The sequence below is a fragment of the Zeugodacus cucurbitae genome, chromosome 4, assembly GCF_028554725.1.
Source record: "Zeugodacus cucurbitae isolate PBARC_wt_2022May chromosome 4, idZeuCucr1.2, whole genome shotgun sequence".
In the NCBI taxonomy this organism is placed as follows: domain Eukaryota; kingdom Metazoa; phylum Arthropoda; class Insecta; order Diptera; family Tephritidae; genus Zeugodacus; species Zeugodacus cucurbitae.
Window position 1 is genome coordinate 75,204,258 of NC_071669.1, and position 25,038 is coordinate 75,229,295.

General features: G+C 31.0%; 8 protein-coding genes across 17 annotated transcripts in view; 3 read left to right on the forward strand and 5 right to left on the reverse strand.

Moving 5' to 3' along the window:
• Positions 1-591: 591 nt before the first annotated feature.
• Positions 592-2,360, reverse strand: LOC105213005 (ankyrin repeat and MYND domain-containing protein 2). Its single transcript, XM_011185479.3, has 4 exons — positions 2,205-2,360; positions 1,904-2,131; positions 1,078-1,845; positions 592-1,007 (listed from the first exon to the last, which is right to left on the reverse strand). The coding sequence occupies exons 2-4, from the start codon at positions 2,108-2,110 to the stop codon at positions 771-773; spliced, it is 1,212 nt and encodes a 403-aa protein (XP_011183781.1). The 5' UTR covers positions 2,111-2,131; positions 2,205-2,360; the 3' UTR covers positions 592-770.
• A 192-nt stretch (positions 2,361-2,552) lies between these two features.
• On the forward strand, positions 2,553-7,233 carry LOC105213006 (CYFIP-related Rac1 interactor B). 8 transcript variants are annotated; one of them, XM_011185480.3, is made up of 5 exons: positions 2,553-2,660; positions 3,933-4,269; positions 5,697-5,960; positions 6,384-6,646; positions 6,719-7,233. In XM_011185480.3, exons 2-5 carry the CDS (start codon positions 4,087-4,089, stop codon positions 6,981-6,983), a joined length of 975 nt encoding a protein of 324 aa, XP_011183782.1. In that variant the 5' UTR covers positions 2,553-2,660; positions 3,933-4,086; the 3' UTR covers positions 6,984-7,233. The 8 variants fall into 8 exon arrangements, with proteins under 8 accessions (XP_011183782.1, XP_011183784.1, XP_011183785.1 ...); XM_011185482.3 differs by having other exon boundaries at positions 2,572-2,687; XM_011185483.3 differs by having other exon boundaries at positions 2,574-2,669.
• A 1,117-nt stretch (positions 7,234-8,350) lies between these two features.
• On the reverse strand, positions 8,351-9,483 carry LOC105213007 (nuclear envelope phosphatase-regulatory subunit 1 homolog). Of its 2 annotated transcripts, none has more exons than XM_054229722.1 (4): positions 9,238-9,483; positions 9,019-9,090; positions 8,822-8,953; positions 8,351-8,764 (listed from the first exon to the last, which is right to left on the reverse strand). In XM_054229722.1, the coding sequence occupies exons 1-4, from the start codon at positions 9,257-9,259 to the stop codon at positions 8,601-8,603; spliced, it is 390 nt and encodes a 129-aa protein (XP_054085697.1). In that variant the 5' UTR covers positions 9,260-9,483; the 3' UTR covers positions 8,351-8,600. The 2 variants fall into 2 exon arrangements, with proteins under 2 accessions (XP_054085697.1, XP_011183787.1); XM_011185485.3 differs by having other exon boundaries at positions 8,822-8,956; positions 9,238-9,480.
• A 99-nt stretch (positions 9,484-9,582) lies between these two features.
• LOC105213010 (histone-lysine N-methyltransferase E(z)) lies at positions 9,583-13,243 on the forward strand. Of its 2 annotated transcripts, XM_011185489.3 has the most exons (9): positions 9,583-9,844; positions 9,906-10,568; positions 10,627-10,787; positions 11,039-11,053; positions 11,654-11,754; positions 11,807-11,996; positions 12,067-12,203; positions 12,275-12,704; positions 12,765-13,243. In XM_011185489.3, the coding sequence occupies exons 1-9, from the start codon at positions 9,729-9,731 to the stop codon at positions 13,172-13,174; spliced, it is 2,223 nt and encodes a 740-aa protein (XP_011183791.1). In that variant the 5' UTR covers positions 9,583-9,728; the 3' UTR covers positions 13,175-13,243. The 2 variants fall into 2 exon arrangements, with proteins under 2 accessions (XP_011183791.1, XP_011183792.1); XM_011185490.3 differs by lacking the exon at positions 11,039-11,053.
• Positions 13,200-14,041, reverse strand: LOC105213009 (chromosome transmission fidelity protein 8 homolog). The gene is made up of 3 exons (XM_011185488.3): positions 13,901-14,041; positions 13,632-13,758; positions 13,200-13,561 (listed from the first exon to the last, which is right to left on the reverse strand). The coding sequence occupies exons 1-3, from the start codon at positions 13,918-13,920 to the stop codon at positions 13,259-13,261; spliced, it is 450 nt and encodes a 149-aa protein (XP_011183790.1). The 5' UTR covers positions 13,921-14,041; the 3' UTR covers positions 13,200-13,258.
• Positions 14,042-14,060: 19 nt separating this feature from the next.
• LOC105213015 (ubiquinol-cytochrome-c reductase complex assembly factor 1) lies at positions 14,061-15,317 on the forward strand. The gene is made up of 4 exons (XM_011185512.3): positions 14,061-14,202; positions 14,329-14,511; positions 14,575-14,826; positions 14,900-15,317. Exons 1-4 carry the CDS (start codon positions 14,146-14,148, stop codon positions 15,179-15,181), a joined length of 774 nt encoding a protein of 257 aa, XP_011183814.1. The 5' UTR covers positions 14,061-14,145; the 3' UTR covers positions 15,182-15,317.
• Positions 15,165-16,213, reverse strand: LOC105213014 (uncharacterized). Its single transcript, XM_054229721.1, has 3 exons — positions 15,922-16,213; positions 15,363-15,860; positions 15,165-15,297 (listed from the first exon to the last, which is right to left on the reverse strand). Exons 1-3 carry the CDS (start codon positions 16,091-16,093, stop codon positions 15,272-15,274), a joined length of 696 nt encoding a protein of 231 aa, XP_054085696.1. The 5' UTR covers positions 16,094-16,213; the 3' UTR covers positions 15,165-15,271.
• A 2,645-nt stretch (positions 16,214-18,858) lies between these two features.
• The window catches only part of LOC105213012 (ice-structuring glycoprotein), a gene marked incomplete at its 5' end in the record, with an annotated part of 73,006 nt that continues 66,826 nt past the window's right edge, over positions 18,859-25,038 (reverse strand). The window contains 4 exons of the mRNA XM_054229940.1: positions 18,859-22,749; positions 22,828-22,894; positions 23,835-23,989; positions 24,861-24,932. Coding sequence (XP_054085915.1) covers positions 22,705-22,749; positions 22,828-22,894; positions 23,835-23,989; positions 24,861-24,932 — 339 coding nt within the window. The remainder of the gene's footprint in view (positions 22,750-22,827; positions 22,895-23,834; positions 23,990-24,860; positions 24,933-25,038) is intronic.

The following is a 25,038-nucleotide window of genomic DNA, read 5'->3' on the forward strand; positions in this document are numbered from 1 at the left end:
TGACTGCCATTCACCTGGGAGCGGCCCGGAATGATTATTTCCATATGGTTCAAGTAGCTCACGACTTCCGGTTTTAGACCAAGTATGCTCTAGAAAAAGTAAATTAAAATCAAATTCGCCTTGCTAGTCTTGGAGTTTTCGAGGATATTTTGCGAAAGGTTGTTGGAGTTTTGAACATTGTCATCGGAGATTACCGCACAAGTTGGAACGATGAGCTTTACGAGTTATACGACGTCAGCGGCTGCGCTGTCTAGGTCATGTTGTCCGAATGGATCAAAGAACTCCATCACTATCCGCCGTTGGAAACAGAGAAAGCGGAAGACCTCCACTCCGTTGGAAGAGTTACCTGGTATCAGGTAATATCCAACATGGTATTTTCAATTGGCGCCAAATTGTTAGAAAAAATAGATGAACCTTTATACACTTATACCCGTAATTTCATGTGACAAATTTCAGATTAAAGAACCTTTATATGTGATTTGTGATAACTAAACATCACAGCTAATTTTCAAACTTGATTTCTCCAATGTTTTCAATTTTGCACATTTATGTTTCTAGCAGTAAATATTTATTTTTGAAGCGTTATGGGAGTAAAAAGTTGCAATATTTATTTATTATTTATTTTGGTTTTTTATTTGTCTCTATAAACTGAACTCTTAATTCGTCTCAGAACGGTATGTATGCCAAAGGTATGTATACAGCTAGGGGTGGATACAAACGGGTAAAGGTACCAAACATTTAATAGTCGTACAGATGTATGTACGTCTCGTTTAGCTAGTAGTAATTTTAGAAAGTTCTTCATGTAGTTCAGTTACATCTATTGCCTCCTTAGCGGTTGAAGTGCTGGTCGAAGCCGTGACATTCGAGATAGGCCTAGCGCAAGTCTTTTTGTGCATAAACCAGTGCAAACGTTGACATTCACGATCACAATATTTTACTTGTTTACATTTTGAGCACTTTTTGTCTGGTTTTTCATTGCCACAAGAACTACAATATGATGTATCATCCTAGATGTTATACAATGGAAAATTGTATCATGAATATGCATTTTTATATATGAAAATAAATATACTTTACCGCAAAACCACGATGACCATTAATAGCATTACGAAAAACCATTAGTGCAGGTTGTGGGTCTTTAGCCGCTAGTTGGGAAACAACTTGACGAAACACTGTACAATCCCTGAACGGAAACTCACGCACGCAATCACGTAGAGTAAATTCTATGTAATCCAGCTGTCCAACTTTGTTTTCTTTTAAGACACGCTTTATAAATAACTCAACAAAATCGTGTTTTCCTGCATCCACTTCAGACAACTTCTCCTTACGTTGGGCTTTACACTGTTCCTCGCAGCGCATTAATTCTGACACAATCCAACCGAGGTAGTGGAACTTGAATGCCATGAGTTCATTAACATCATTGGTTTTCTTCATTTCCTTTTCACACATATACTCCAAACACTTCTTCAAACCTTCTAAATGTTTTAACAAACCCAAGGATTGTAAATTAAGGGCGATGCGCACGGGGTGCAAATTAATTTCTATAACAAATTGGTGAAACAAGTCCATCATTCCTGGAGGTATTAGTGGTTCTTTTTGCTGTCCCTGAGCCCGTGTATAGTACTCTAATGTCTTGCGGGGAACATAATTGTTAATCGTTTCCACGCAGGAGTGATTACCAACAAAAGCTGCCATTTGTGATGCTGTCCGTGAAACGCTATTCAAACTATTTGGATTTATGCCTGCATCTAGAATAAGCCGGCACACATCTGTGTTACCTGACAAAGCTGCGAAGTGCAACGGAGTATAGTCAGCGCCATGTTTATTGAAATTAATATCAGCACCCTGAACAAATGTAAATATAATATTAGCACGTGTTAAAATGTCGACCTTATGAGCTTACCATATCTAATAACATTTGTACTGCTTCTTTATTACCCTTGCAACAAGCATGTTGGAGCGGAGTCATCCCATCATCGTCTACGAAGTCGACACCCGCCTTCAGTTGAGTTATCAGCTGCTTGAAGCCATTTACATCGTTTTTGGCAATGCGCTCAAATATCTGTCTTTGCACTTCGTCCAATTGATTTTCACTTTTTGGTTCCATCATTTGCAAAGTTTGACACAAAACCTATTTTTTACAATTATATTACTTAAAAAGTAAGCCTATACAATCATTTATGTATATGTATATTTGAAAGGACCTTAAATAAATTGTACGATGTGAAAAAGGCTCCAGAGTTTATAAGTTGTGATATGTTTCCAGAAAACCGAATAAAAGAATTACAAATTTATCGATTTTTCGATTCTCGATATCTTAGAAAGAATAGTCCCCAATATATAAATGTTCAAAAAACACAGTCTTGTTCATTAATAAATTATTATAATTACTTAATATTTATGAAATGTGCACTACAACTATACTTAAATAAAAATTATTAATCAGTAACATTATAAAAATATTTATTATATTTTTATAGCAACGTAATTATTCGAACAATGAGCTTCAATGATTAACAACCCTGCGAACTCGTTAGTTTGGATTCGGTGAATTTTCATTAGTTAGTTTTTGACAGCGATTTGAGTGGATCGACTGAGTTGAGTTTATTTAATTTGCTTAAAATGTGCGGATCGACATTATTTAGAGAAAATATTTAATTGTAAATATTGTAAATAAAAAAGAGAAGGTTCAAGATATAAATATACATAATTTAAGTACAATTAACTATAGTTAAAAATGAATTTTATAAAGTGTTTGCGAAAGGGGAGAAGGCATTGACAATCTCTAAATGATAAGAGAACACGGAGGGAGTTGTTTACGACCGAGAAAATGCGAAATTTCTGTCACACAATAATGAAAGGTAGAAAGCTAAGTAGCATAATGAAACATTAATCATAATTCTTCGTATTGGTTGTGCATGCTCCCTTCGTCGCGGAAACGTTGAAAAATATGTAAGAAAACGGTGTTGGGGAATTAATACGATAAGTGTGCAAAAAGATAAAATGTGGAATTGATAAGTGGAAATCGAAAATTGCAAAGAAATAGTAACAATTATTTTTATATAATATTGAATGCAAAGCAATTCTACTTTTCTCATATATTATTCTGTGATATTAAAATCTCAGTACCATTCATTGACATATGGACCTTTATAGAGTATATAAATATGAAAGACACTTTACACTGAAGGCACCACTGAATAATTCCTGGTAATTCAATAGGATAAAGTTTACCCCACGCGTTTTTAGTTTTTACTTCATTTTATTCGGTACTCATTTTATAATTTCTTTACTTATCTACATATGTCGATAGATGAAAGGTATTGCCATATGTTCTATATTCTAAATATTTCAGTGTACTACTTACTGTTAAACATTAAATTACACACTACTGCATGTAAACATGTACATACCTACGTATTAGTAGAATCTTTTTTTATATATACCATTTAGGTATATTAATATCCAACTCGAAACAAAAAATTTACGCATTCATACCTGTGTATTCATCATAAATTGGCTCTTTATATTAAAACCAAATAAAGGTTTTTGCGGATAAAAATGCGGATTTAATATGCTTTGTTGAAAATGTTATTGATTGCCAAAAATTATAATACCATTACTGATATTTGGGTTGAATATGCATTTGGAGAATTTTAGAATATAAAATAATTATTTCTATTATAATTATCGAAAACGGTTTGATACTTTACAACAAAAGAAATTTACATTCATATTTGATTATTGTTCTGATGAAACATTAATTGGTAAAAAAAATTAATACAATAAACAGCAAAATATACTGAATAACTCTTTCTTGGTGTATTATGTGTATATGTATATCATGTTGCCATTGGAACAATTTAACATAAAAGCATATGTGAGTTTTATTTATTTTCTTTTTTTATAAAAAAAAAATCGTATGTATGTAGCTCTACGCAGTGCGACAATTATTAGCCATTTCATTAATCCTTTAATTGATGAATATCTAAGCATAAATAATATATGAAGTAAAAAGGAAAAAAATTAAACAGTGAAGCAGTGTCTTAAAAATAATAAATTAGAAGCAATAAATTAAACATAAAAATGGGAAAGCTGTTGAGTTTATTGTCGCGTGATGATTCAAACTGCTGTGCTGCAAAATCCTACGACGTGTTCTTAGATTTTGAGAATGCCGCACCAACAGACACAGAACGCGAGGTTTTCGAAGAAGTTGAACGTGTGCTAAAGGAATCAGAGATCGTGCTACAGGAAATTCATGTATATAAGGTAAGTTATATGTATTTTATACTTATTTGTAATTATTTCTCTCACATAAATATTAGCGAAACCAAACATAAAAACAAGTAAGGAAGTTTTAAATTCTAATGCGGTCGAACATTAGAAAATCAAGATATTTGTATGATTGTTGGGCCTGTGAAACATAAATATAGAAGAAAGTTCATCTAAAAATTCGCGGTGCTACGTCCAAGATATAATAATTATATAAATTAATATCTTTTGGTGGATTCCTTAAATAGTTATCTCATTTTTATATTTATAAACCTTATACAGTAGATTCGAATGTTTTTAAATTTTTTTTGTATTTTCACACATAACATAAAACACACTAACTTTGGCGTTTTGTGGGGGATTTCAATGATGCTATTTAAACTTCGAGATAAAAAATACTTTTAGATGCTATTAACAACTGACTTATTGCTGCAAAACACATTACGTCACTCGCTTATGACCAATTGAAAAAGAATTTTACATACTGATCTTAACAAGGTCGCGTTGAGGTGATTAATATGTGATGCACTATTCATATATCGATGGTATATATAGTTTCCATTGTTTTCTGTATATGATATCTCATAATAAACACTCTTGATTTGAGAAGAAATTAATTAAATAAATTTAAAACTTAAAGCTTACTGAAGACTATAAAATTTGTTAACTAAATACATGTATCCTTAACTTAAATGTAAAAATTAATGTTTTTTGTTATATATAATATTATTTTAGCATAATTTTTTGGAAATGAAAGTCAATAAGTAGTATTGGACCTTATTACAAGCTATTTACATTTTCTCTTATCGGGAACCCTTTCCTAATATGTTCGACAACATCCGCTCATTGTTCAACGTATTATACTTTAATGTATTCACATTACGCCTAACGCCTGACTATCCATAAAAGTAAAATATGCCCAATTAAGCTTCACTCATACTAATGGTTATTTGGAGTAGGGGGAACTACATATATAGGTTAAACGCAGTGGGTTATTTTTGGTTGGGTTTGATTCAAAGTGTTACGTTCCACTTTGTTTAAATATGAAGATAATATCGACTAAGTAAATGGACTTCTTAAAGAATGTACATCTATTGTAATATAACTGGCGCATTGAATAATAATGAACAATTTTTTTTGCAAATTTTGGATTTTTATTCAAAACAGTTAAAATCGATTAAATTAAGCTTTTTTTTTTTTTTGTAATGGAAAACTGACAGAATATTTGATTCCTGATGAAAAGGTATCCGTTAATGTAAAAAAATGTGTTACAGCAAAATGGTCCCAATGCACCAACACAAAAATGTTGGAAAGCCACTTGAGGTAGAAACGTCACAAAACATCCCGAAAATTCGAATATTCTTAAAAATGTGAGCAGGTGTTGTTTGTATTATAAATGATAAAATGTTATTAAATAATTTCAGGGGGCTGGGAAAGAAATACGTGAGGCTATTGCTGACCCTTCGCCCAAATGTCAGGAAAAAGCATGGGATGCTGTTTTGCCTTTGGTGAAGAAGTTGAGACGTTGCTACGAACATTCACTAGAGCTGGAAAAAATAGTTCCAAAATTATTGGGTCAATTGGTTGGGGGCAAACTGAATCCCACTCAACATCTGGAGACACAACAAGCGTTGGTGAAACAGCTTGCTGAAATTTTGGAATTCGTACTAAAATTCGATGAATACAAGGTAATATATGTATGTAAATGATATTAATTTCTTGATCGTACAATTTAAGGCTTATGCTTTAGAATACATGTTTTAAGAAGTTCTGCCGAAAGTGCTATAGTAAATGCTTTCTTTATCACAATAGCTTAAATAAAGTGGGTTTTGGCTTTTGGTGATTCGATCCAAATAAATTCCACAACATTTTAACACAAATTAATCGAAACTCGACTATATATTGTAGTTAAACCGTAATTTACAAATGTTTTACAACAATGCTCCACTTAACACATCAAGTACTACAAATAATTTCAAGTAGGAAGAAATAATTCGAAGGAGTTCAGTTATTTATGATATGATAGAGATAATAGTATATATTGAACTGTATATAAACTGTATTCAACAATAAGTAATATAAATATGTATATCTTTTTTTTACAATGTTAGATGAAGACACCCGCTATACAAAATGATTTCAGTTATTATAGACGCATTGTCACTCGGCAACGTATAGACCAGACGAATTATTCATTAGTGAGTACAGAATTGGCTAACCGTATGTCTTTGTTCTATGCTCACGCTACACCCATGCTGAAAGTGCTTAGTGAGGCAACATCGAAATTTGTTCACGATAACGCCAATGATGTCGAGAATACGACGGAGACTCTCGGAACTATGGCGAAAGTTTGTTTAAGAATGCTTGAAAACCCGTAAGTAAATTGTAATATAAACAAAATTTATGAAAAAGATTTGACGGAATCGTATTTGTTCACTGATTATAGCAAACTGCTGCAGCAAATAGAGCGAGAGGAAACGCATCTACTAGTGCTGCGAGTAATGGTTGGCCTTGTAATTTTGTATGATCATGTTCATCCTGTTGGAGCATTCGCAAGGGGCTCACATGTAGATGTTAAAGGTTGTGTACGACTACTGCAGGCCCAACCGGCCATAAAAGCAGAACCTTTGTTAAACGCTTTGCGTTACACGACAAAACATCTCAATGAGGAAAACACACCGAAGAATATACGTAATTTATTGGCAGCATAATAATAAAAGCAGAGAAGCGCATATGCGCAGCAGCCAACTGCCATACACCCTGCTACTCTTTTCAATCACAGTCACTATCATAACCGACATCCAAAATATTTACCACAAGAAACAATAATTATAATACCATGGCAAATGTTTTTATATATTAGTCTACAAAACAAAATTATAAAAGTATTCCATGCATCTACATACAGTTTTGTAAATTAAATTAAGTATAATCGAAGGATATATCTATAGTACATTTGTGGACTTCGAAGCGAGAGCATTTAATATTAAAAACAAAAACATTAGAAGTTATAATAGGCACATTTTCGCATATGTATGTACATACATTTCGGTTTTAGTCACTTATTGTATATGATTATAACAAGCTCATTCTTGAAGACGCATAGCTCAGTCAGTCCTATTGTTAAAGTTTTATAATTTATAATAAAATATCGAAATAGCGAGGAACACAAGCAACATATCTACTTAGAGAAGCAAACAGGAGATTAAAACGCATAATTGTGGCGTAATCCAAATTTTTACACATATTATGAACTAAATTAAAAAAGGAAACGGCGTCGGAGTTTAGTTAATGTATAAAAATATATTTAGAAAATAATTTAAATATTTAGCAAATAAGATCACGTTTATATATTAGGTAAAAATTTAAGATTCGCATGATTATAAAATATAAGAAGTCAGAAAACCAAACTCAAACGAGTATTTTATAAAGTACCAAAAAGTATATATTTTTAATCCATTTATTAGCCAGTTTATTTTATTTATAATAAATATATCCTACATATAAAGAGCAAACTTCAAATATAGATTTATATTTTGTTGGTGTTCTTTAGTAAAAATCGAAATTGATTTAGATTTACTTAAGTATGTGAACAAATGAATTGGATTTATAATACATTACTTGTACACACAACTATCTTGTAGTGCACGACTACACCTCAGTATGAGTCTATATGTCAGTATGTATATATATGTTGAAGTATAATATAAAATTCATATTTTTTTATAAAATGCATACAACACACAACTAAATTCCGAAGCTTAATAAACACAATTTATAAGAAAAACACATTTTTGTGATGTGTATGTAAGTATAGATAAGCATGAAAGTGAAATGAATGAAATAGATGCAAAATTAAACTTTAACTCTTGTTTTTTTCTTACTTCAATTGGTGTAAGTAGATTTGGCGTATTTTACACAAAGTATATTTATTTATAGTTAGTCAAATCGAAGCAAGTTCCATTTACTATCTTTATGTGGTAAAATAACAAACAATATATCGGGTTAATTCGTAAATGAGAATATGTTTATATCTTGACTATCATATAAATACACGTGTATCAATTCAAAAAGTTAATAAATAAATGCCTTAGCGTTCGCTCATTATATTTTATAATTGGATTACAATTTTAATTAAAACAAGTTACATAAATTCACTATTTTACCAAATTATTATTAAACAAAAAAATCAAAAACGGGAACACTTTGGTAAAGAAATTGTTCAATTTATAAAAGAGGCATAAGGTATCGTTCTTATAATTTTAATTTCATTTTGATATCATCACCGCCAATCTATACTAGATATCCAAAATGTGTATGTATTCCAACTAACGACCACTGCTGTCTAGGTTGTTGTTTGGTCGGGGTTTAAGAATAAGCTTTCCCGTATCATCGCAACTCATATTGAAATCACTAAGCACGGTCCGCATACGAGTCGTGATAATTTTAGGAGCAAATACTAATTTATGTATACCCATAACAAAAAGAATAACTAAAAAATATAGGAACATTAGGAAGATTTAAGTAATATTTAATGTTTTAGTATTACCCAGCATTAAAGTGGCAAATGTAAATATGGGATGCAACAGCAATGATTCTATTAGAGGCACAATTGAAGTGCGGGGATCCTTAAGCCAATAAAATGCTCCTATAGCTGTGCATATGGAAATTGTGGCAAGAACTACTGTAATTATATTAATCTTGACAAATTATTATAAGTCCATATTTCTAAAATTCTGCACATACCACGCCATCGCAATGTAGTCGGTCCATATGACGATACTACTTCTGTGAGTCTGCGCTCAAATGCTTTCAAATCTGTAAATAAACTCACAATTTACATCGAACAATTAACAAAAAAATATGTCAACATAAAAACGTAATAATTTTCATATATTTATATATGTGTGTATATATCATCATACACATTTCATAAAAACCCACTAACAGCAGCACAATAGATACCTTCACATGCCGATGGTTCCATAGTTCGATTTCTTTAGGACGATTTTGTAAAGTCTTCTTGATTTTTCTTATGTTTTAATTTATTTAAATCTACAATCAGTTCCACATTTTTTTGCGACTTGTTTAGACATTCAATTATATCAATTAATTTTCTTAAGTTAATTTTCACTTAAGTTTATTTATTAGCTCAGAGATATTTATTAGTGCCAAAATAATGGGTATGTTTGTTTCCTGACAATCCGTTTAATTGATGTCAATTTGAGAACCTAAATTAAACGTCAAGAAAGTAAAGGTATTCAGAGTTGCAATTTTGTTGACATTTGGCAGATGTCATTGTTGTGATTATAGTTGCATTCATCTTAATTTGCCGCCAGTAATTATTTTGTCATCTTTGATTTCACAAATGGCATTTTAGTGCATATCAACAATTATTTCGCAGCACATACTAAATTTCGTGTCAATAAAATTTCAGTGCTACACAATAAATAAATATGACAAAAGTTCCAATAGAATGGAAGAGACGTGTTAAAACTGAATACATGAAAATTAGACAACAAAAGCGGTATAAAAGAGCAGATGAAATCAAAGAAGCTTGGATCAAAAATTGGTTCGTAAAATAAAAAAAATATGTGTATATCTAAGTATTTAATTAATGTAACTTTGTGTAGGGAAGAACATAACTATAATGTTCAAGACTTGTATTGCGAGCCAAAAGTTTGGCATGCGCAACCATATGATCCTCCGCATTTGGATTGTATAAAAAGAGCAGAGGTATCTGCCTACAATGGTGCAGGACCACAAAGGGTACCTATTTGTATAATAAATGCTGTTACACCAATACCTACAATGTATACTTGGGCGCCAACACAGCAAAACTTCATGGTTGAAGATGAAACTGTGCTACACAACATCCCGTATATGGGGGACGAAGTACTAGATAAAGATGGTAAATTCATTGAGGAGTTGATAAAAAATTATGATGGTAAAGTGCATGGTGATAAAGATCCATCGTTTATGGATGACGCTATCTTCGTTGAATTGGTACATGCTTTAATGCGTAACTATAATAAAGAAGAAGAAATATCTGTTGGCTTTGGTGTTGGCATTACTAAATCGGAAACACCAAAAACTGAAACCCTTCCCAGGGATAACAAATCGAACTATAAAGTCATTGATGGCGGAAATATTCAATTGCTTGAAGAAAGCGAAAATACAAAAACGAGTGAAGAACAGATGCAAAAAGAAAAAATGCCCTTCCCAACTCCTATTATTTTTCAAGCCATCAGTTCAAATTTTCCAGATAAAGGAAATCCCCAAGAATTAAAAGAAAAGTATATTTACCGTGTTTATATGTAATATGTTGATTAAAAATACAATTGAAATAATCAGGTATATTGAACTGACCGAGCACCAGGACCCGGAGAGGCCGCAAGAATGCACTCCTAATATTGATGGTGAAAAAGCTGAAAGTGTGTCACGCGAGCGTACAATGCATTCATTTCACACCCTATTTTGCCGACGTTGTTTTAAATATGACTGTTTTCTACATCGTAAGTATATAATATAAGAGAACTTAATCAAAAGACCAACATTCATTTAGGCGATATAATGCCGATCAGTAGTGAATAGTACAAAGAATAAAACACCAAGCGGTCAAGCTGCATATAGCTCAATATTTTTCCTTCTTCTTTTTTCGTGCAATATACGTTTGCCAATAATTACCAAAATGAATGTTTAAATATGATAATGATACTTAAAAATGCAACCGAAATTTCGAATCTGCAAATGAACTGCAATTTAGGTCACCAAATAAACGGTGAGTTGTAGTTAATAATGCATATGTACTTTTAACTACCATTTTAACTTAATCGAAATCTTTCACATTATTCATATAACCAATCGACATCATTACCACTGCTGATAACTTCTGTTTCAGAAATATCAAATCATCTTATCTTTTGGACAGCTTAAATGTTTCCGTTTTTGAGGAGCACATAAAAACTATTAATAAAAAAGCACATACATATATAACTGAACTAGTTAGAAGAAAGATCATACACTTTTCACGTATTCATTTTTATATTAGCCTCTAAAAGTGCTAATGATCTATGTATATGTGGATATATTGAAAATAGAAGATCAATGTATAATTGTATTTAAGCAATTGATTTGAGTAGATGCGTTAAGTACATTTACGTTCTCATTCTAGTAAATACAATTATAAAAGAGCCTTAGCATCAAACTCATATGCCATTTTAAAGCACTATCCTTCTATTCATCGTTTTTTTATGTCCTTTCTTAATGTTAATATATAATACATTTAAATCGATGTTACTAAAAAAGCTGTTTACTTGATTGTCTTCTATATATTTCTATATATTATTGATTGACCTAAAAATTATATGATTTAAATTAGGCCTTCAGGTGGGACACGCAGGACCAAATTTACAAAAACGGCGTTTTCCTGAGTTGAAACCATTTACCGAACCATGCAGTAATGCATGTTATATGTTATTGGTGAGAAATACAATTTTTTTTCGTTTTGTTATAATTAAGTTTTTTTGGACAGGATGGTATGAAAGAAAAATTAGCTGCTGATAGTAAAACTCCTCCAATTGATTCTTGCAATGAAGCTAGCTCGGAAGACAGCAATGACAGCAACAGTCAATTTAGTAATAAGGACTTCAATGCAGATAATGGAAAAGAAAATAGTATCGCTGTTAACAGTGCTGTTTCTGCAGAAATCAACTCCATAATGGGTATATCTTAGAAATATACATAATTGTTTTGTTTAATGAATATTTTTTAACATGAAATTTAATAAATTAGCTGGAATGATGAATACAACAAACTCAAAATGTGACTGGACTGGCGCAGATCAATCTTTATTTCGAACCTTGCACAAAGTATTTTTGAAGAACTATTGTGCTATTGCCCAAACTATGCTTACAAAAACATGTCAACAGGTAAGAATTGTTTGTAAATCACGATTTAAATTATTAATGAATTGTTTTTGCATAACGAAACATTTGCTCAGGTGTATGAGTTTGCTCAAAAAGAGGAAGCAGAATTTAGCATTGAGGAATTACGTCAAGATTATACTCCACCACGTAAAAAGAAAAAGAAGCAACGTCTTTGGTCATTACATTGTAGAAAAATTCAATTAAAGAAAGATTCTTCCTCAAATCACGTGTATAACTATACACCTTGTGATCATGCTGGCCCTTGCGACATGAATTGCTCATGCATTCAAACTCAGAACTTCTGCGAGAAATTCTGCAACTGCAGTAGTGATTGTCAAAATCGTTTTCCAGGTTGTCGATGTAAAGCACAATGTAATACGAAGCAATGCCCATGTTACTTAGCGGTGCGTGAGTGTGATCCAGATTTATGTCAGGCTTGTGGTGCTGATCAATTCAAACTGACAAAAATAACTTGCAAGAATGTATGTGTGCAACGTGGACTACGTAAGATACATACGAAGATTTTCGACAATTGGACTCCTATAGATATTTCGTTATTTTCAGATAAACATTTATTGATGGCACCTTCTGATATAGCGGGTTGGGGAATATTTCTTAAGGAAGGCGCTCAAAAAAACGAGTTTATTTCAGAGTATTGTGGAGAAATCATATCGCAAGATGAAGCCGATCGAAGAGGCAAAGTTTACGATAAATATATGTGTTCGTTTTTATTCAATCTCAACAATGATTTCGTAGTTGATGCTACGAGAAAAGGAAATAAAATACGTTTTGCCAATCATTCAATTAATCCGAATTGCTATGCCAAGGTAATGATGGTAACGGGAGATCATAGAATTGGAATATTTGCTAAACGCGCAATTCAACCTGGAGAAGAGCTGTTCTTCGATTATAGATATGGTCCTACAGAACAGCTAAAGTTCGTAGGTATAGAAAGAGAAATGGAAATAGTATAATGAAAAAATAAGACATCAAACAATATTTGAATATCTTTTTGATTTATTATTAAAATAAACAAAACTTAATTAGTAGTTTTCATTTCATACAGAAGCAGAAACATTAGCAATAATAGGTTTTGGTCGCGATTTGAATGTGAGTTTTTTTGTGCATAATGCACGAACTATATATTCGGTGTACTGTCGCGATTTATTTTCTAGAACCACTGTGTTATCTAAAATTGTGCAATCGGCTATTTTATTTAGGGTAGCGTTTGGATCACTTGTCATATTTGTGTCGTTCAATGAAGACTTTCCATCTTTGTTTTTTAATTTTTCTAGTACAGCGAATGGTTTCTCCAATTTCTGCTCTCGTCCTTGTAGTATATGATGCCCAATTATAAGTATCTAAAATATATGAAAGAAAATTAATAAACCAAAATCTAACATTAAAAATATAATATTAATAATACTTTACTGGCTGTCCGTATTTATTATAATACAAGTCTCCTATGAATAGATTATGAATATTCTCTCCAGAACGAATTTCAAGATCTCCCTGAAGTTCAACAATTGCATATTCCTCCAGAGCAGTTGGTGAGGACCTGCAAAAAATAAATTATGCATAAAAAATGATATAACAGTAAATAATCAAACAATATGTATATGAATTCAAAAAAAAAACAATGTTTTTTCGAATCCGTATTTTACCTAAACTCAGAAAATCTATACTATTTGAGGTCTTACGTTTTTACTAAAATAGGCATCCTTCCATATAAAGTTAAAACAAAAAATAACTACTATAATAATCACATACACAAATCACAAATTTCGCGCTTTCTGTAATAGCAGCTGATTTTGACATTAGTTACTTCAGTTCCACTGTTGTACCAAAGATGATCTATTTGCTTGTACTGAACGTACCTAGTCAGAGTACCTGTGCAAGTGTGTTTACATTTTTTAATTAATTTACAAATCCTCAAACTTGGAACATGATACGCCTTCGCCAATTAACACGAATTTCTGTAAATAAATGCGTTTGCGCAGAGGTAAAATAAATAAAAATGATGAAGCAAAGTGGTACATTTAATTGTGAAATGTTTAAAATCTTACATAAACTACTCACTTGCCTTTTGAAATGTTGCCATATGTATGTGTATATATTGTTTTTACAGCGTAATATTTTGGTGGGCAACAATGGTACTAGCTCTAAGGATGGACTAAAGGTATGGACGCAAAACCTTAATAAATACAGTACATCTGGAGCAGATGTGGTTAATAACAATCATGAGAGAGCAGACACTAACATATTGAAACGGGTATTAAATAAAGTGGGCTTTGCGCCAAATACCAAAACGGTTAGTATTATATTTAACTAGAAAGATTTTTTTCAAAATAATAATAGAGGTTTTATTGCTTAGCGCTTAAGGGTGGCCAGTCACATGTTATACGAAAGTGTAGCTGATAAAATAAACTATATAAGTTTTTTTAAAGCTTTCGATATGCCCAATACATTCAATTCATGGTTTCTTGTGACCGAATTACATGTATGGATGCTACTTGTGCGTGCTATGGCTGAAGGTTCAGAATCTGGAGAAAACGGTCGTTTTATTCGAAACTGCATAGTGGAAGTTATGTGGGGCGATGTGAATACACGTGCTAAAAAGCTAGGCGCAAGTTTTCTATTACTATAAAACATATATATATATGTGTATGTATTCCGGTTTGAGCAATCTTTATTTGCAGGCACATAATCCATCTAAAACTCGACAACAAATAGAAATTCTCTCGGAACAATTTCAAGCAGCATTAATTGCTTACGACGAAGGCATAATGTCAGATGATCGAGTATTATCCGCTGCATTATGGCGTCGATTTTTCGCAATGAATTGTGATGATGTCGTAAAGATTGAACGTCTAGTAAAATATGTAAGAGAACAGATAGTTTCTCTAGACCAGCTATCACCTGATGAGTTTCTACAAAAACCAAAAATATCGTGGATAGATCTGGACAAAGTATCTGTTTAGCTGCCATTAACATAAGTTTATTTTTTCAAACCTTACTGCTACATAAACATGAATTATTCATTATAAATTTATTGTAATTCATTAATGTATTCAAATGTATTTGAGAATATAAATATCTGCAAGTAAATTAATTATACTAAGATTTTGTATTATTTAGATCAAATTCCTATGTCAGCAATACCTTCACTGGCTATTGCGCGCAGTTGACACTTACATAAGTAAGTCATAATACGTCGTTCGACATGTACTTTCAAATCGCTGGGAATTTTGTTAAATAACTTTGCCATTTGCTCATAGTTTAACATCCGTTCATGAATTATTTCATCTTCATTCTGCAAAGCAGCGCATTCCCTTTTCCCGAAACTCGAATTTGTAAGTTCTTCGTATTCGATATAGGCTTCATTATATGGGTAGTTGTTATATGATGAAGATCCCGATATAGTTTCCTCACTTGCTTCCAAGATCTTAGAATCCAAACGTTTTCTTTCACGTTTGTTATAACATAAACCTTTTATAGGTTTGTTGAAGCGGACAATTCTTTCAAGAAATCGCATACTTTCAAGGTAAGGCCAAGTAGATCCTCGAATTGTACCTTCTTTGGGACATAACTCGTGACAATGGCGCAGCTCTCGCTGGAAATGGTTTCGCAAATTATTCCAACGACTAAGACAGAAATCAGCTTTGAAAACCAAAAATAAAATAAATAATAATCATGCCTTAATAGTTAAAACATATCTTACAGCTTGTTCCCATTTCCGAAGCAATTGCATTCCATATGCGATTTTTCTCCTTCATGCATTCAAATGTTGAAAGGCCACCCCAGTGCCGGTGATATAGTACTGGATGTGGTTGTACCAGTGATATTAACTTAAAATCGAACGGACGGTTTTTCTTGTGGCTGGTTCTAGTCATTCTGCTACAAAATTTTTGTTTATCTCTTAATTTCTTAACATAATTAAAATAAATCGAATGTTAGTAAACACAAATATTGATGTTTCATGCAGTCATGTCAAAATGGATTTATTGATTGTGAATCTACGCAAACAATAATTGTTATCTCGATAATCCTATCCAATGGAGACTGCATATTGCTTGCGATTGTGAATAGTTATCACAATAATTATTCTAACCTTTGCTGGAAACTGTCATTGACCATAAAAAATAAAGGTCACCTCTTGAGGTAGAGTTTTCATCTCAACAAAAAGTGAAACAAACGCAAATACCAAAAACCATTGACATAAAATGAATATGTATGCCGTAAAAAAGCACAGTTGATTTGAATACAAATGTTCTTAAGTTGAAGCGCCATAGCTCAATGCAAATGCAAACGTTTGACAGTTGAGTTGAATATATTCTTAAGCAGAAACTACATAGCTCGAGAATGCGAACATTACGTTGCTTACCATCTTGTTCGTTTTCAATCTCGAATATATAAAGTGTCTATGTGTATTACCTTATATCACAGCTGCTAACGCATTCAAAACCACATTTATGCAGGTGCTCGAGATTTACGCAGTCAAGCGCCTTTCAACGGATTTGCATACGCGAGCTATGGAGGTTCAGCGTTAGTAAAGAGTTCTACTGGTATTTATTGTTGAAGTTTCTATGAGAATTTTCCTTCCAGTTCGGATCGTCAGCTACCGGTAAACACCCCTGGTGGTAACCAGTTTACACCGTTCACTAGTGATCACCTATGCTTCACTAGCTGTTTCACCACATATCACCGTCCATATTTCACTAGTTATCTCACTACTTACATTCTGTTATATTTCACTACTTTTTTCACTACCTACCTTCTAGTGTATATTATATTATTCATAATTAAAAAACAAACGTAATTTCTTTAAATATCAACTAATTTACATATTAATTTTTATTTCTTTACAATTTTAAACTACATGAAACACAGTCTCGGACAATACTGGTCCAAATTTTAATTCATTCCGACTGGTTTTCCAAGAGACTTCGTATACTTTATTTGAAAAAGGTAGAAACCCATTAAAAACAAACCAATAAATTAAAATTGTATAATAAATTACATACCTTATTTATCACTGCATTTACCTACAAAAGTATGTATATCTTCAAGTTGCTTTCTGTATTAGGATGATTCCACCGATCCACAACCACATTTATACGAGTAGGGGTACCACTGTGATTGTGATTATATAAATCACTATAAATATATGTACACTATTCCAGAATGTTATTTACAAGCAAATATTTGCAGACGTTTAAGCTCAAACATGTACATGTGTACATATGTATGTAGGTGCATGCAAATAATTTTAAACACAAAGTTTTAACTCTTACCTCTTTTCTTTGCAATACAATCCTTTTACTGCTTCGTTCTCCTTTTGTTCACTTATTTATTAACTATTTCACTATATTCATTATCTACACTTAAAACACAGATTTATTAAACAATATGTAATCTTAATTAAGACCGAATTGACCCAATTTTGATGAAAGTATTGGAATTTCGGTAGTGGTGACTTCCTGGAGGAATCCAACCTTTTACAATGTAATCATCATCTCGGGGGAAAAATGGTTGTTTGTTTTACATTTTTTTGATGGTTTTCCGCTTTTTCTTTTTTCACACTTAAGCCTAAAAAACATGAGAAATCACCCTTCCTATGGTAAATTTTTTCATATATTTTTCTAACGAGAGATTTCTCGAGGTCTAAGAACAGTCAAATGTTGCTGTTGGTCATATCCGGAAAATACGATGGATGCTAAAACGATGCAATTATCCCACCGTTTGGATTCATTAGTGATACGACCCATCATTTTACTTTTAGATTCGGTTGTTGTTGTTATACATACCTAGACCTTGCTTGCAGATAGAACGTAAGATTAATTGTCATCTAGGTCTACTTTGATTCCAAGCTCTAGACCGAATATAAATCAATTCCGGTGACGTAGGAAAGCTCTTCGTCGGTAAAAATCCCGGTTAATTTAGCTAACGTAAGACCGGCTGTCGTAGAGATTTCGATCAATGCGGATGGTCCACTGGAAGATTGCAGATTTAACTTCGGAATGAAATAATGGAGCCAATTCGCAAACTGGACACCTTTATACTTGTCCTTAACAAGACTCATATCCCTACTGATAAGGTTCTAAAGGAGAGCGCAGACTGAGATAACTCTACTATGTAATATTACGATTTCAAAATAATTCCAGTTGGCTGTACTTGTCGGCTTAAAAGTGTTGATATGATGAGCATAAATCGACTAAAAAGAGTGTACTAAAGCTTTTAATGACCGATATGTTGATTTCGTTATAGAGATTTAAAGCCATACTAAATAAAGTACACAATATATGGATTTTCGTCTTTTTCGATTTTGAATAGGTAGGTTAATTTTGATATAAATAATAAATATAATAAACGCTATTTTAGTCCGTGATCCATATTAATGATACCAAATATGATTGTTATCCACTTACTATTTCATTTAATATAAAACCCTACACCTCTACCTATCTACTATCTACTATAGTCGTTATCTCACCACCGTTATACCACAGACGGGGGACAAGGACATCATGAGTCTATTAATTTTCATTTTTATTTAGAGAAATATTTATTTTTTTACTTTATTTATTTATTTATTTATTCGTGTCTTTGTTTTGAAAATTTTCACAGTTCACAACCTTACAAATTGAAAATTGATGGATGATATAGGACCAATAGCAATTGGGAACAAAATTATTTATTGTGTCATTATACGCAAAAGTTATTTAAAATGTTGTTTAGGCTTTTTTCAGTTGTTCGCAAATTCATTTTGTGAATTCTGTGCCTTATCCTTATTAGCACATGATTACTTACAAAGTCTTCATTATTTTAAATTATTTATAATTTGTATGATTTATTTTAAGGAGTTTGATTCAAATAATTTATGTGTATGATTTTCATATGCTACATATACATATGTTGAAATAAGTTAAACAAGAGTAGATGTGAAAATATAAGGACTTAATTAAGAAAATGTAATACATTTTATAATGCATTTTTAATTGTTGAGTAATTGCAAAGGTAAAATAGCCGAAAAATATATCAGCGTTTTTGCCGATTCATACAGCTATGGGGACACAATAGATATGACGAAGTACAATATAACATTTTTTACAATTTGGCACATTTTACGCTCTAAATTTATTTATTATTCATAATCCATATTTTTAATATGTTTGCAATTGCAATCTACTATTTTAATAAAATGTTGAACAAACATTCTTAATTCAGCACATTTGTATTTTTTATCTAACATTTAAGTAATTTTCACAATTCTATGATACTTTCATTAATATGCTCGTTCACCCTGTTCTTTTAGATGTTTTTCTATTTATTAATTTTACTGCATGATTTTACACACTTTTACTACAAAATATTTCTCTGTGTAATTTAATTATATTCAATTTAAATCACTTGAAATCTACATTTTCTGAATTAACGTCTAATGCTATGTCTACATGAGTATTATATATCTTTTGGTTTGCATTAGTAGCAATTATTTTGAGCCTTTTTTTTAATTTTCACGATTTGTTCACTCATAACTTGAATTTTTTTATATTTTTTTTTTAAGAATATGCATTCCACGCAATACATGTTTAGATATTTCAAAATATTCTTAGAACTAGATACCGATTTCAATTTGCTTGAAGTCTAGAATACATATCTTTAAAATTGTGACGTGCAGCTTTTAACAGAGTTCAGAAATATTATTCACATTTGTTTGGTACTATTCATTCTTGATGAACACTGAATCGATTGCGATGGTGAAAAATCTTACACATATTGACGAGAATGCTCATTAATAAATATTCCAAGTTCCGTTTGAGTTTTAAGTTAAAAGTTTCCATATAAAAATTAATAGTCCAAATAACGAAACATTCAAATCTAAGCTTTCAAGATGTTGAACGGAGCAATAGTTTTTAAAGTCCATTGCGCAAATTTGATTTAACATATATCATTATTAAATTTAATTCTATTTGGGACTTTTTAGATTTATTTTTTTTTCTTTAATTCCTTATTTTCCTTTTTCAATTAAAAGCTATTTATTTGGCAATAAATGGATTTGATTTCACTTTTAATTAGGGTATATATATATATATGTACCAAGTTTTAATATAATTTTTGCCTTTAAATTGCTATTACTGCTTAAATAAAGCTCAAATAAATTCAAAGAATAATTTTTCGAATGCATTACATTCGATGATGTGATTTTGAAAATTCATTATGAAATTGTGAAACATTTAAAACTATAAACTAAAGTAATCATACTACAAACTAAATATTTAGATCGTTTAACTAAATGTTAGGCTTTGGCTTCAAGTAAAGTTATTTATAAAAACAAAATAAAATATTATTAGTAAAAAAATTCAATGAAATTTAGAGTTTTTGGATCTTAGCGTTTTTTTAATTGGCGTTACTTAACAAACGACATTGCAAACTAAGATCGGTTTAAGTAGTTTGTCAATAACATGTGTGTCGCCATTCATAATAATTCATAAACATCATCTTACACTAATAATTTGCGCGAATTTTTGCGTGATGCATAAATACTTTTTGATACTTCTAAATTTTGGTTTTGGTCGTTTAAATTGTTCAACTCTTAAAATGTACTTGTACAAATTGTATTATTATATTGATGTACGTATACTTTTACTTCACAATTAAAATAATTTGTAGAGAAGTTTTGTATGCGTATATTTTGATCCTACTTGTGCTAATCCGTTTGTTTTTGCGTTTTACTTGTATCTTTTAAAAACATTTTGTGTGTCAACAAATTCAATAGCAATCCTACAATATGCTCTTAGCTGAACGACGTCAACGAAAATATTTATAAAAATACCCTAGTTGGACATATAATTATCCCAACTCAGATTCAAGGATACAATATGGTATATCTCAATATTTTATGTATGACAATAATTTGAGCAAAATTTCATCCACTTTGAGTGTCCTTCAACGATGTATCGGAAGAGTTTGGATATTTGTTTAAATTGTGCGAAAGCAAAGCCCAAACACACTTATTAAGATACGTACAATAATTTTGGTTCGGTCTTTTCAGAAATTTACATTTATAAATTTAAAAACAAATTATTATTTGTTTAATTGATTTTTCAAAATTTGTTATATCATAGCTGCACTCGTAAACATTTAAATAACTCTATATAAACTTTTACTTATGTCGTTATTTCATGATCAAATACTTTTTCAAGTAACTCTATATATAGACCATTTCTAATTATTTCAGGAAGGTCTTTGATTGCATATCGGAGTACATACATTGAGTACAGTTGTTTGGAAAATTAAATCATAATGGAAGTGATTTTTCAGTTATTCACTTCTTTGTATTTTTATCACAAGTAAATACAACACTTTTTTGCAATAATATTCAAGTACTTTGAATATTTATATTTAATAGAGAAACTTTTATTTTTTTTTTTAAATATTCAAATCATTATTATTTTTTTAATTAGGATATGTCTAAGTGTCGATTTTTTATCGCATTGATTTTTGCTTCTTTACGAATTCAAATAAATAGATATTTGAATAAAGCCATTGTTGTAAACAAGCTGCCGATGGGAAATCAATAAGTGATGAAGTAAAATATATTCATATTTTAAATGACAATGTGTCATTACGATTTATATTTTTTAGATATTATAGGTCGTCTTGAAATGTTGTTTTTAAGAACTTATGAGGAGTATGGTATAAAAATTATTGAATCAGTAAATTCAAATAAGTAAGTTGAAATAATCTCATGTTTTATACTTCTTATAAGTATACGTGTGATATTAATGACATAATGTATATGCACAAACTAATGCACATCTATATTTTCCCCATAATAATTTGAATACACAAAACACTGTATACACTGCTTATGCACAAATTAAAGAAAGAGGAGACTTTGTTTTTTATGAATATTCTCTATAATATTCATATTTTAACAACTATCAAATTCATATAAATGGTAATCAGCTAAAATATTTAGCCAAACCTGGGCATTCTCTTATTATTTGGATTTGGAAATTAGTTTGTAATATTATTTTGGCTTATGTTTTCTCATTTACTAGTAGATATTTGTATGTACGTATTTATCATATTTTTAAATATTGGTTGGACGACATTCAATTTAACCACTACTCATTTCTTTTATTAAATTTTTAAATTGTTGATATTGTTTTAGCGCAATACCTTTTTCTTAAATATATGTATGTATATGTGATAATCTTTAACTGTTTTTGTTGTATACTTTGAATATTTGATTTAATCTCATTGTTTTTACGCTTAGCATGAGTATTTTTGGTTGCTAATTAAAAATTGCATTATTTCTTGAGCATTTCGACGATTTCATTTTCTTCCTAATATAACATAAAATCTTTTTCCTTATATAATATATTTTCATTTGGTTCCTTATGATGTGCAAAATATTGAGCGAATTTGTAAGAGTTGAGCATAGTTGCGATGACTTCCAGTCAGCAGACACTCGTAACATTGACAATTTCTCTCACTAATATGGTGCAAAACGATTGAATCCACCTCGATACATGGTTGCCTTTAATTAAATTTAAAACAATTAATAGTATTTGTTGACCATATAAGTATATATAGTATATATATATGTAAAACTTACACCATAGCCAGGCACTGGTCCGATTCCATGTCCTAAATAGGGATCCGGGTACTCCCTTGTTGCATATCTGGGTTTTTCAGAATATAAAGGAAACGACGTAAAGTTTGCATAATAAAATGATGATATTAAAAAAACAATTTCTCGAAAAATGTTATTACTTGGGAGGTTGATAGTAGATTTTAAATGGTAATGATTTCATGAACCGATTTCAAATTATTATTTCCTTGCTTATATATACACAGATATTGATTGACTGATTGATTGAGGTAACGATATTGGCATAAATAAGTAACTTAGGATGGCTGTTAGCAAAAATTATTCAGTTCTGTGAGTATTTTGCACGCATTAATTAAGGCAAATTCTAAATTAATCGAGTTTTCGGTTTTTCTTCTTTTCACTTTGCTATAAAAAGAAATAAAAAATGCAGTGTGTGAAACAAAAAGTTGCATGGTAGATTATACGTATATATAAATGAAATCAATATTGCAATAACTAAATTCCGATTAAAATCAATTGGCTTAATTAAGCGATTTGCTTTTTCACACTAAATATTTTTAAAATGCTGTATGTTCATTCACACAAGCCTAAAAGATATTACATAATTATTTTTAATTTTATAATTAGTATTCCAGTTCACAGGTATGAATGTGTTTTGAACTGATACCGTACTGATAAAAATGATATTCTCCCAGCTTCTGTTCATTTAATCATAGAATAAAGGCTTTTACCTTTTGTAGAATTTTTTCCCACTTTAATTAATCTATTCATCATATACATATGTATATATGTATATATATATATATATTCATTTTAGCAAGTTCAACAAGGAGGATAGAGCATTCCCTTAAAGAGGACACTGTTTTTGCAGATGCTAAGATAGATGACTCAATTGGAATTATAGAATCACATAAGATCGAACCAATATAAGTTGGATAGATATGGGTATGAGATTAGTGTAACATTTTGAAATTTTATTTGACAAATTTTTTTACCCAAAGGAGACTTACCCAGCAACAGTAGCGTAACCGGCTAATGCCGGCTGTGCGGCGGCAGCTGCAGCGCCATATGCCGCCCTAGCGGCCACCGCTGTGTAGGTGGTGGCGGCTGTTGCGTACGCCTGTTGTGCTTGTGACAGTGGTGTCTTTAGAAGCGGAGCTGTAGCCTGCAAATGGTCAGATACAAATAAAAATTAAAGTGTCTCATATAAAGAAAACACTCAGAAGGATGAAAAAATATGCGTGAAGGTGGCAAAGCATTTTGCACGTTACTAACGAACAACGAAATTGTAAGTAACTGGATATAATTGAAATAATTGTAGATATAATTAAATTGTTGGGATCGGAACTACTTGCATAAATATGTACATATGTCTATTTTTTTGTTAAAATATACAATTTTATAATGTGGGAAAGGTGATTATATAGGTTATAAAGAGGAAATAATCAAAGTATAGATTATTAAAAATACGTTCACAGATTAAACAGGCCATGCTTAATTCTAAATATAAAATAAAAAATGTGAATATGTGTAACCCAGTGTGGATTTGTTCCATACAGCAACATCTGGAAAATTAAGCCAAGCCAACCAATAACCAATATAAAAGTATGTTTAAAATCATAAATACACGAATATAAATGTACATAAGTAAGAGAATGAAATGTGGGAAACAACGTAATTATAAAAAGAAACAACCATTGTATAGACATGCCTTTGAATACCTATACACATAGATAACAATTTTGCCAAAGTACATACATAATCTCCATACAAATAAGGATTGCTTCAACAACAATTCGCAAACATTGGAACTAACAAAAACCAAACAATTATTAAATAAAAATAATGAATGAATCTATGTATGCAATGACATGGAACATATTTTTGGGTTATTACAAAATATTCAAACAAGCATTTTGAATTAAAAATTATATCAATTTACGCAATGGACTTAGTAGACAACAATAAAAGAGGAAATAAAACAAACAAGATACAACTTGTCACTGTTTTGAACAAATTTTGCTTATTTTGTTTACCAAAACGTTTTGTGGTACCGGAATGCGGTTGATCGTATGTGGGGAACTGTTTAGCGTTGTCACAGTGCGGCGCTGTAAGTTTTCAAGTAGATTATATGATAGAAATCGTTTTTGTTGTATTTATATAACTCAATATTACAGAATGTATTATATATGCATATTACCATCACAACAAATA

What these genes read in the sequence shown, in the direction of transcription:
- LOC105213014 (XM_054229721.1), bottom strand. Translation starts at nt 16,093, where the DNA reads ATGACTAGAACCAGCCACAAGAAAAACCGTCCGTTCGATTTTAAGTTA. An exon ending in TTCGGAAATGGGAACAAGCT is followed by an intron (nt 15,861 to 15,921) that starts GTAAGATATGTT and finishes TGGTTTTCAAAG; the next exon opens with CTGATTTCTGTCTTAGTCGT. An exon ending in GCGCGCAATAGCCAGTGAAG is followed by an intron (nt 15,298 to 15,362) that starts GTATTGCTGACA and finishes ATTTACTTGCAG; the next exon opens with ATATTTATATTCTCAAATAC.
- LOC105213009 (XM_011185488.3), bottom strand. Translation starts at nt 13,920, where the DNA reads ATGCCTATTTTAGTAAAAAC. An exon ending in ATGCCTATTTTAGTAAAAAC is followed by an intron (nt 13,759 to 13,900) that starts GTAAGACCTCAA and finishes TATTTTTTGCAG; the next exon opens with GTCCTCACCAACTGCTCTGG. An exon ending in ATAATAAATACGGACAGCCA is followed by an intron (nt 13,562 to 13,631) that starts GTAAAGTATTAT and finishes CATATATTTTAG; the next exon opens with ATACTTATAATTGGGCATCA.
- LOC105213007 (XM_011185485.3), bottom strand. Translation starts at nt 9,259, where the DNA reads ATGGAACCATCGGCATGTGAAG. An exon ending in GACTACATTGCGATGGCGTG is followed by an intron (nt 8,957 to 9,018) that starts GTATGTGCAGAA and finishes ATATAATTACAG; the next exon opens with TAGTTCTTGCCACAATTTCC. An exon ending in ATTTGCCACTTTAATGCTGG is followed by an intron (nt 8,765 to 8,821) that starts GTAATACTAAAA and finishes TATATTTTTTAG; the next exon opens with TTATTCTTTTTGTTATGGGT.
- LOC105213015 (XM_011185512.3), top strand. Translation starts at nt 14,146, where the DNA reads ATGATACGCCTTCGCCAATTAACACGAATTTCTGTAAATAAATGCGTT. An exon ending in ATAAATGCGTTTGCGCAGAG is followed by an intron (nt 14,203 to 14,328) that starts GTAAAATAAATA and finishes TTGTTTTTACAG; the next exon opens with CGTAATATTTTGGTGGGCAA. An exon ending in TTGCGCCAAATACCAAAACG is followed by an intron (nt 14,512 to 14,574) that starts GTTAGTATTATA and finishes TTTATTGCTTAG; the next exon opens with CGCTTAAGGGTGGCCAGTCA.
- LOC105213006 (XM_011185480.3), top strand. Translation starts at nt 4,087, where the DNA reads ATGGGAAAGCTGTTGAGTTTATTGTCGCGTGATGATTCAAACTGCTGT. An exon ending in TAAAATTCGATGAATACAAG is followed by an intron (nt 5,961 to 6,383) that starts GTAATATATGTA and finishes TTACAATGTTAG; the next exon opens with ATGAAGACACCCGCTATACA. An exon ending in TTAAGAATGCTTGAAAACCC is followed by an intron (nt 6,647 to 6,718) that starts GTAAGTAAATTG and finishes CACTGATTATAG; the next exon opens with CAAACTGCTGCAGCAAATAG.
- LOC105213010 (XM_011185489.3), top strand. Translation starts at nt 9,729, where the DNA reads ATGACAAAAGTTCCAATAGAATGGAAGAGACGTGTTAAAACTGAATAC. An exon ending in AGAAATCAACTCCATAATGG is followed by an intron (nt 11,997 to 12,066) that starts GTATATCTTAGA and finishes TTAATAAATTAG; the next exon opens with CTGGAATGATGAATACAACA. An exon ending in TTACAAAAACATGTCAACAG is followed by an intron (nt 12,204 to 12,274) that starts GTAAGAATTGTT and finishes ACATTTGCTCAG; the next exon opens with GTGTATGAGTTTGCTCAAAA.
- LOC105213005 (XM_011185479.3), bottom strand. Translation starts at nt 2,110, where the DNA reads ATGATGGAACCAAAAAGTGAAAATCAATTGGACGAAGTGCAAAGACAG. An exon ending in TACAAATGTTATTAGATATG is followed by an intron (nt 1,846 to 1,903) that starts GTAAGCTCATAA and finishes ACATTTGTTCAG; the next exon opens with GGTGCTGATATTAATTTCAA. An exon ending in ATGGTCATCGTGGTTTTGCG is followed by an intron (nt 1,008 to 1,077) that starts GTAAAGTATATT and finishes TATAACATCTAG; the next exon opens with GATGATACATCATATTGTAG.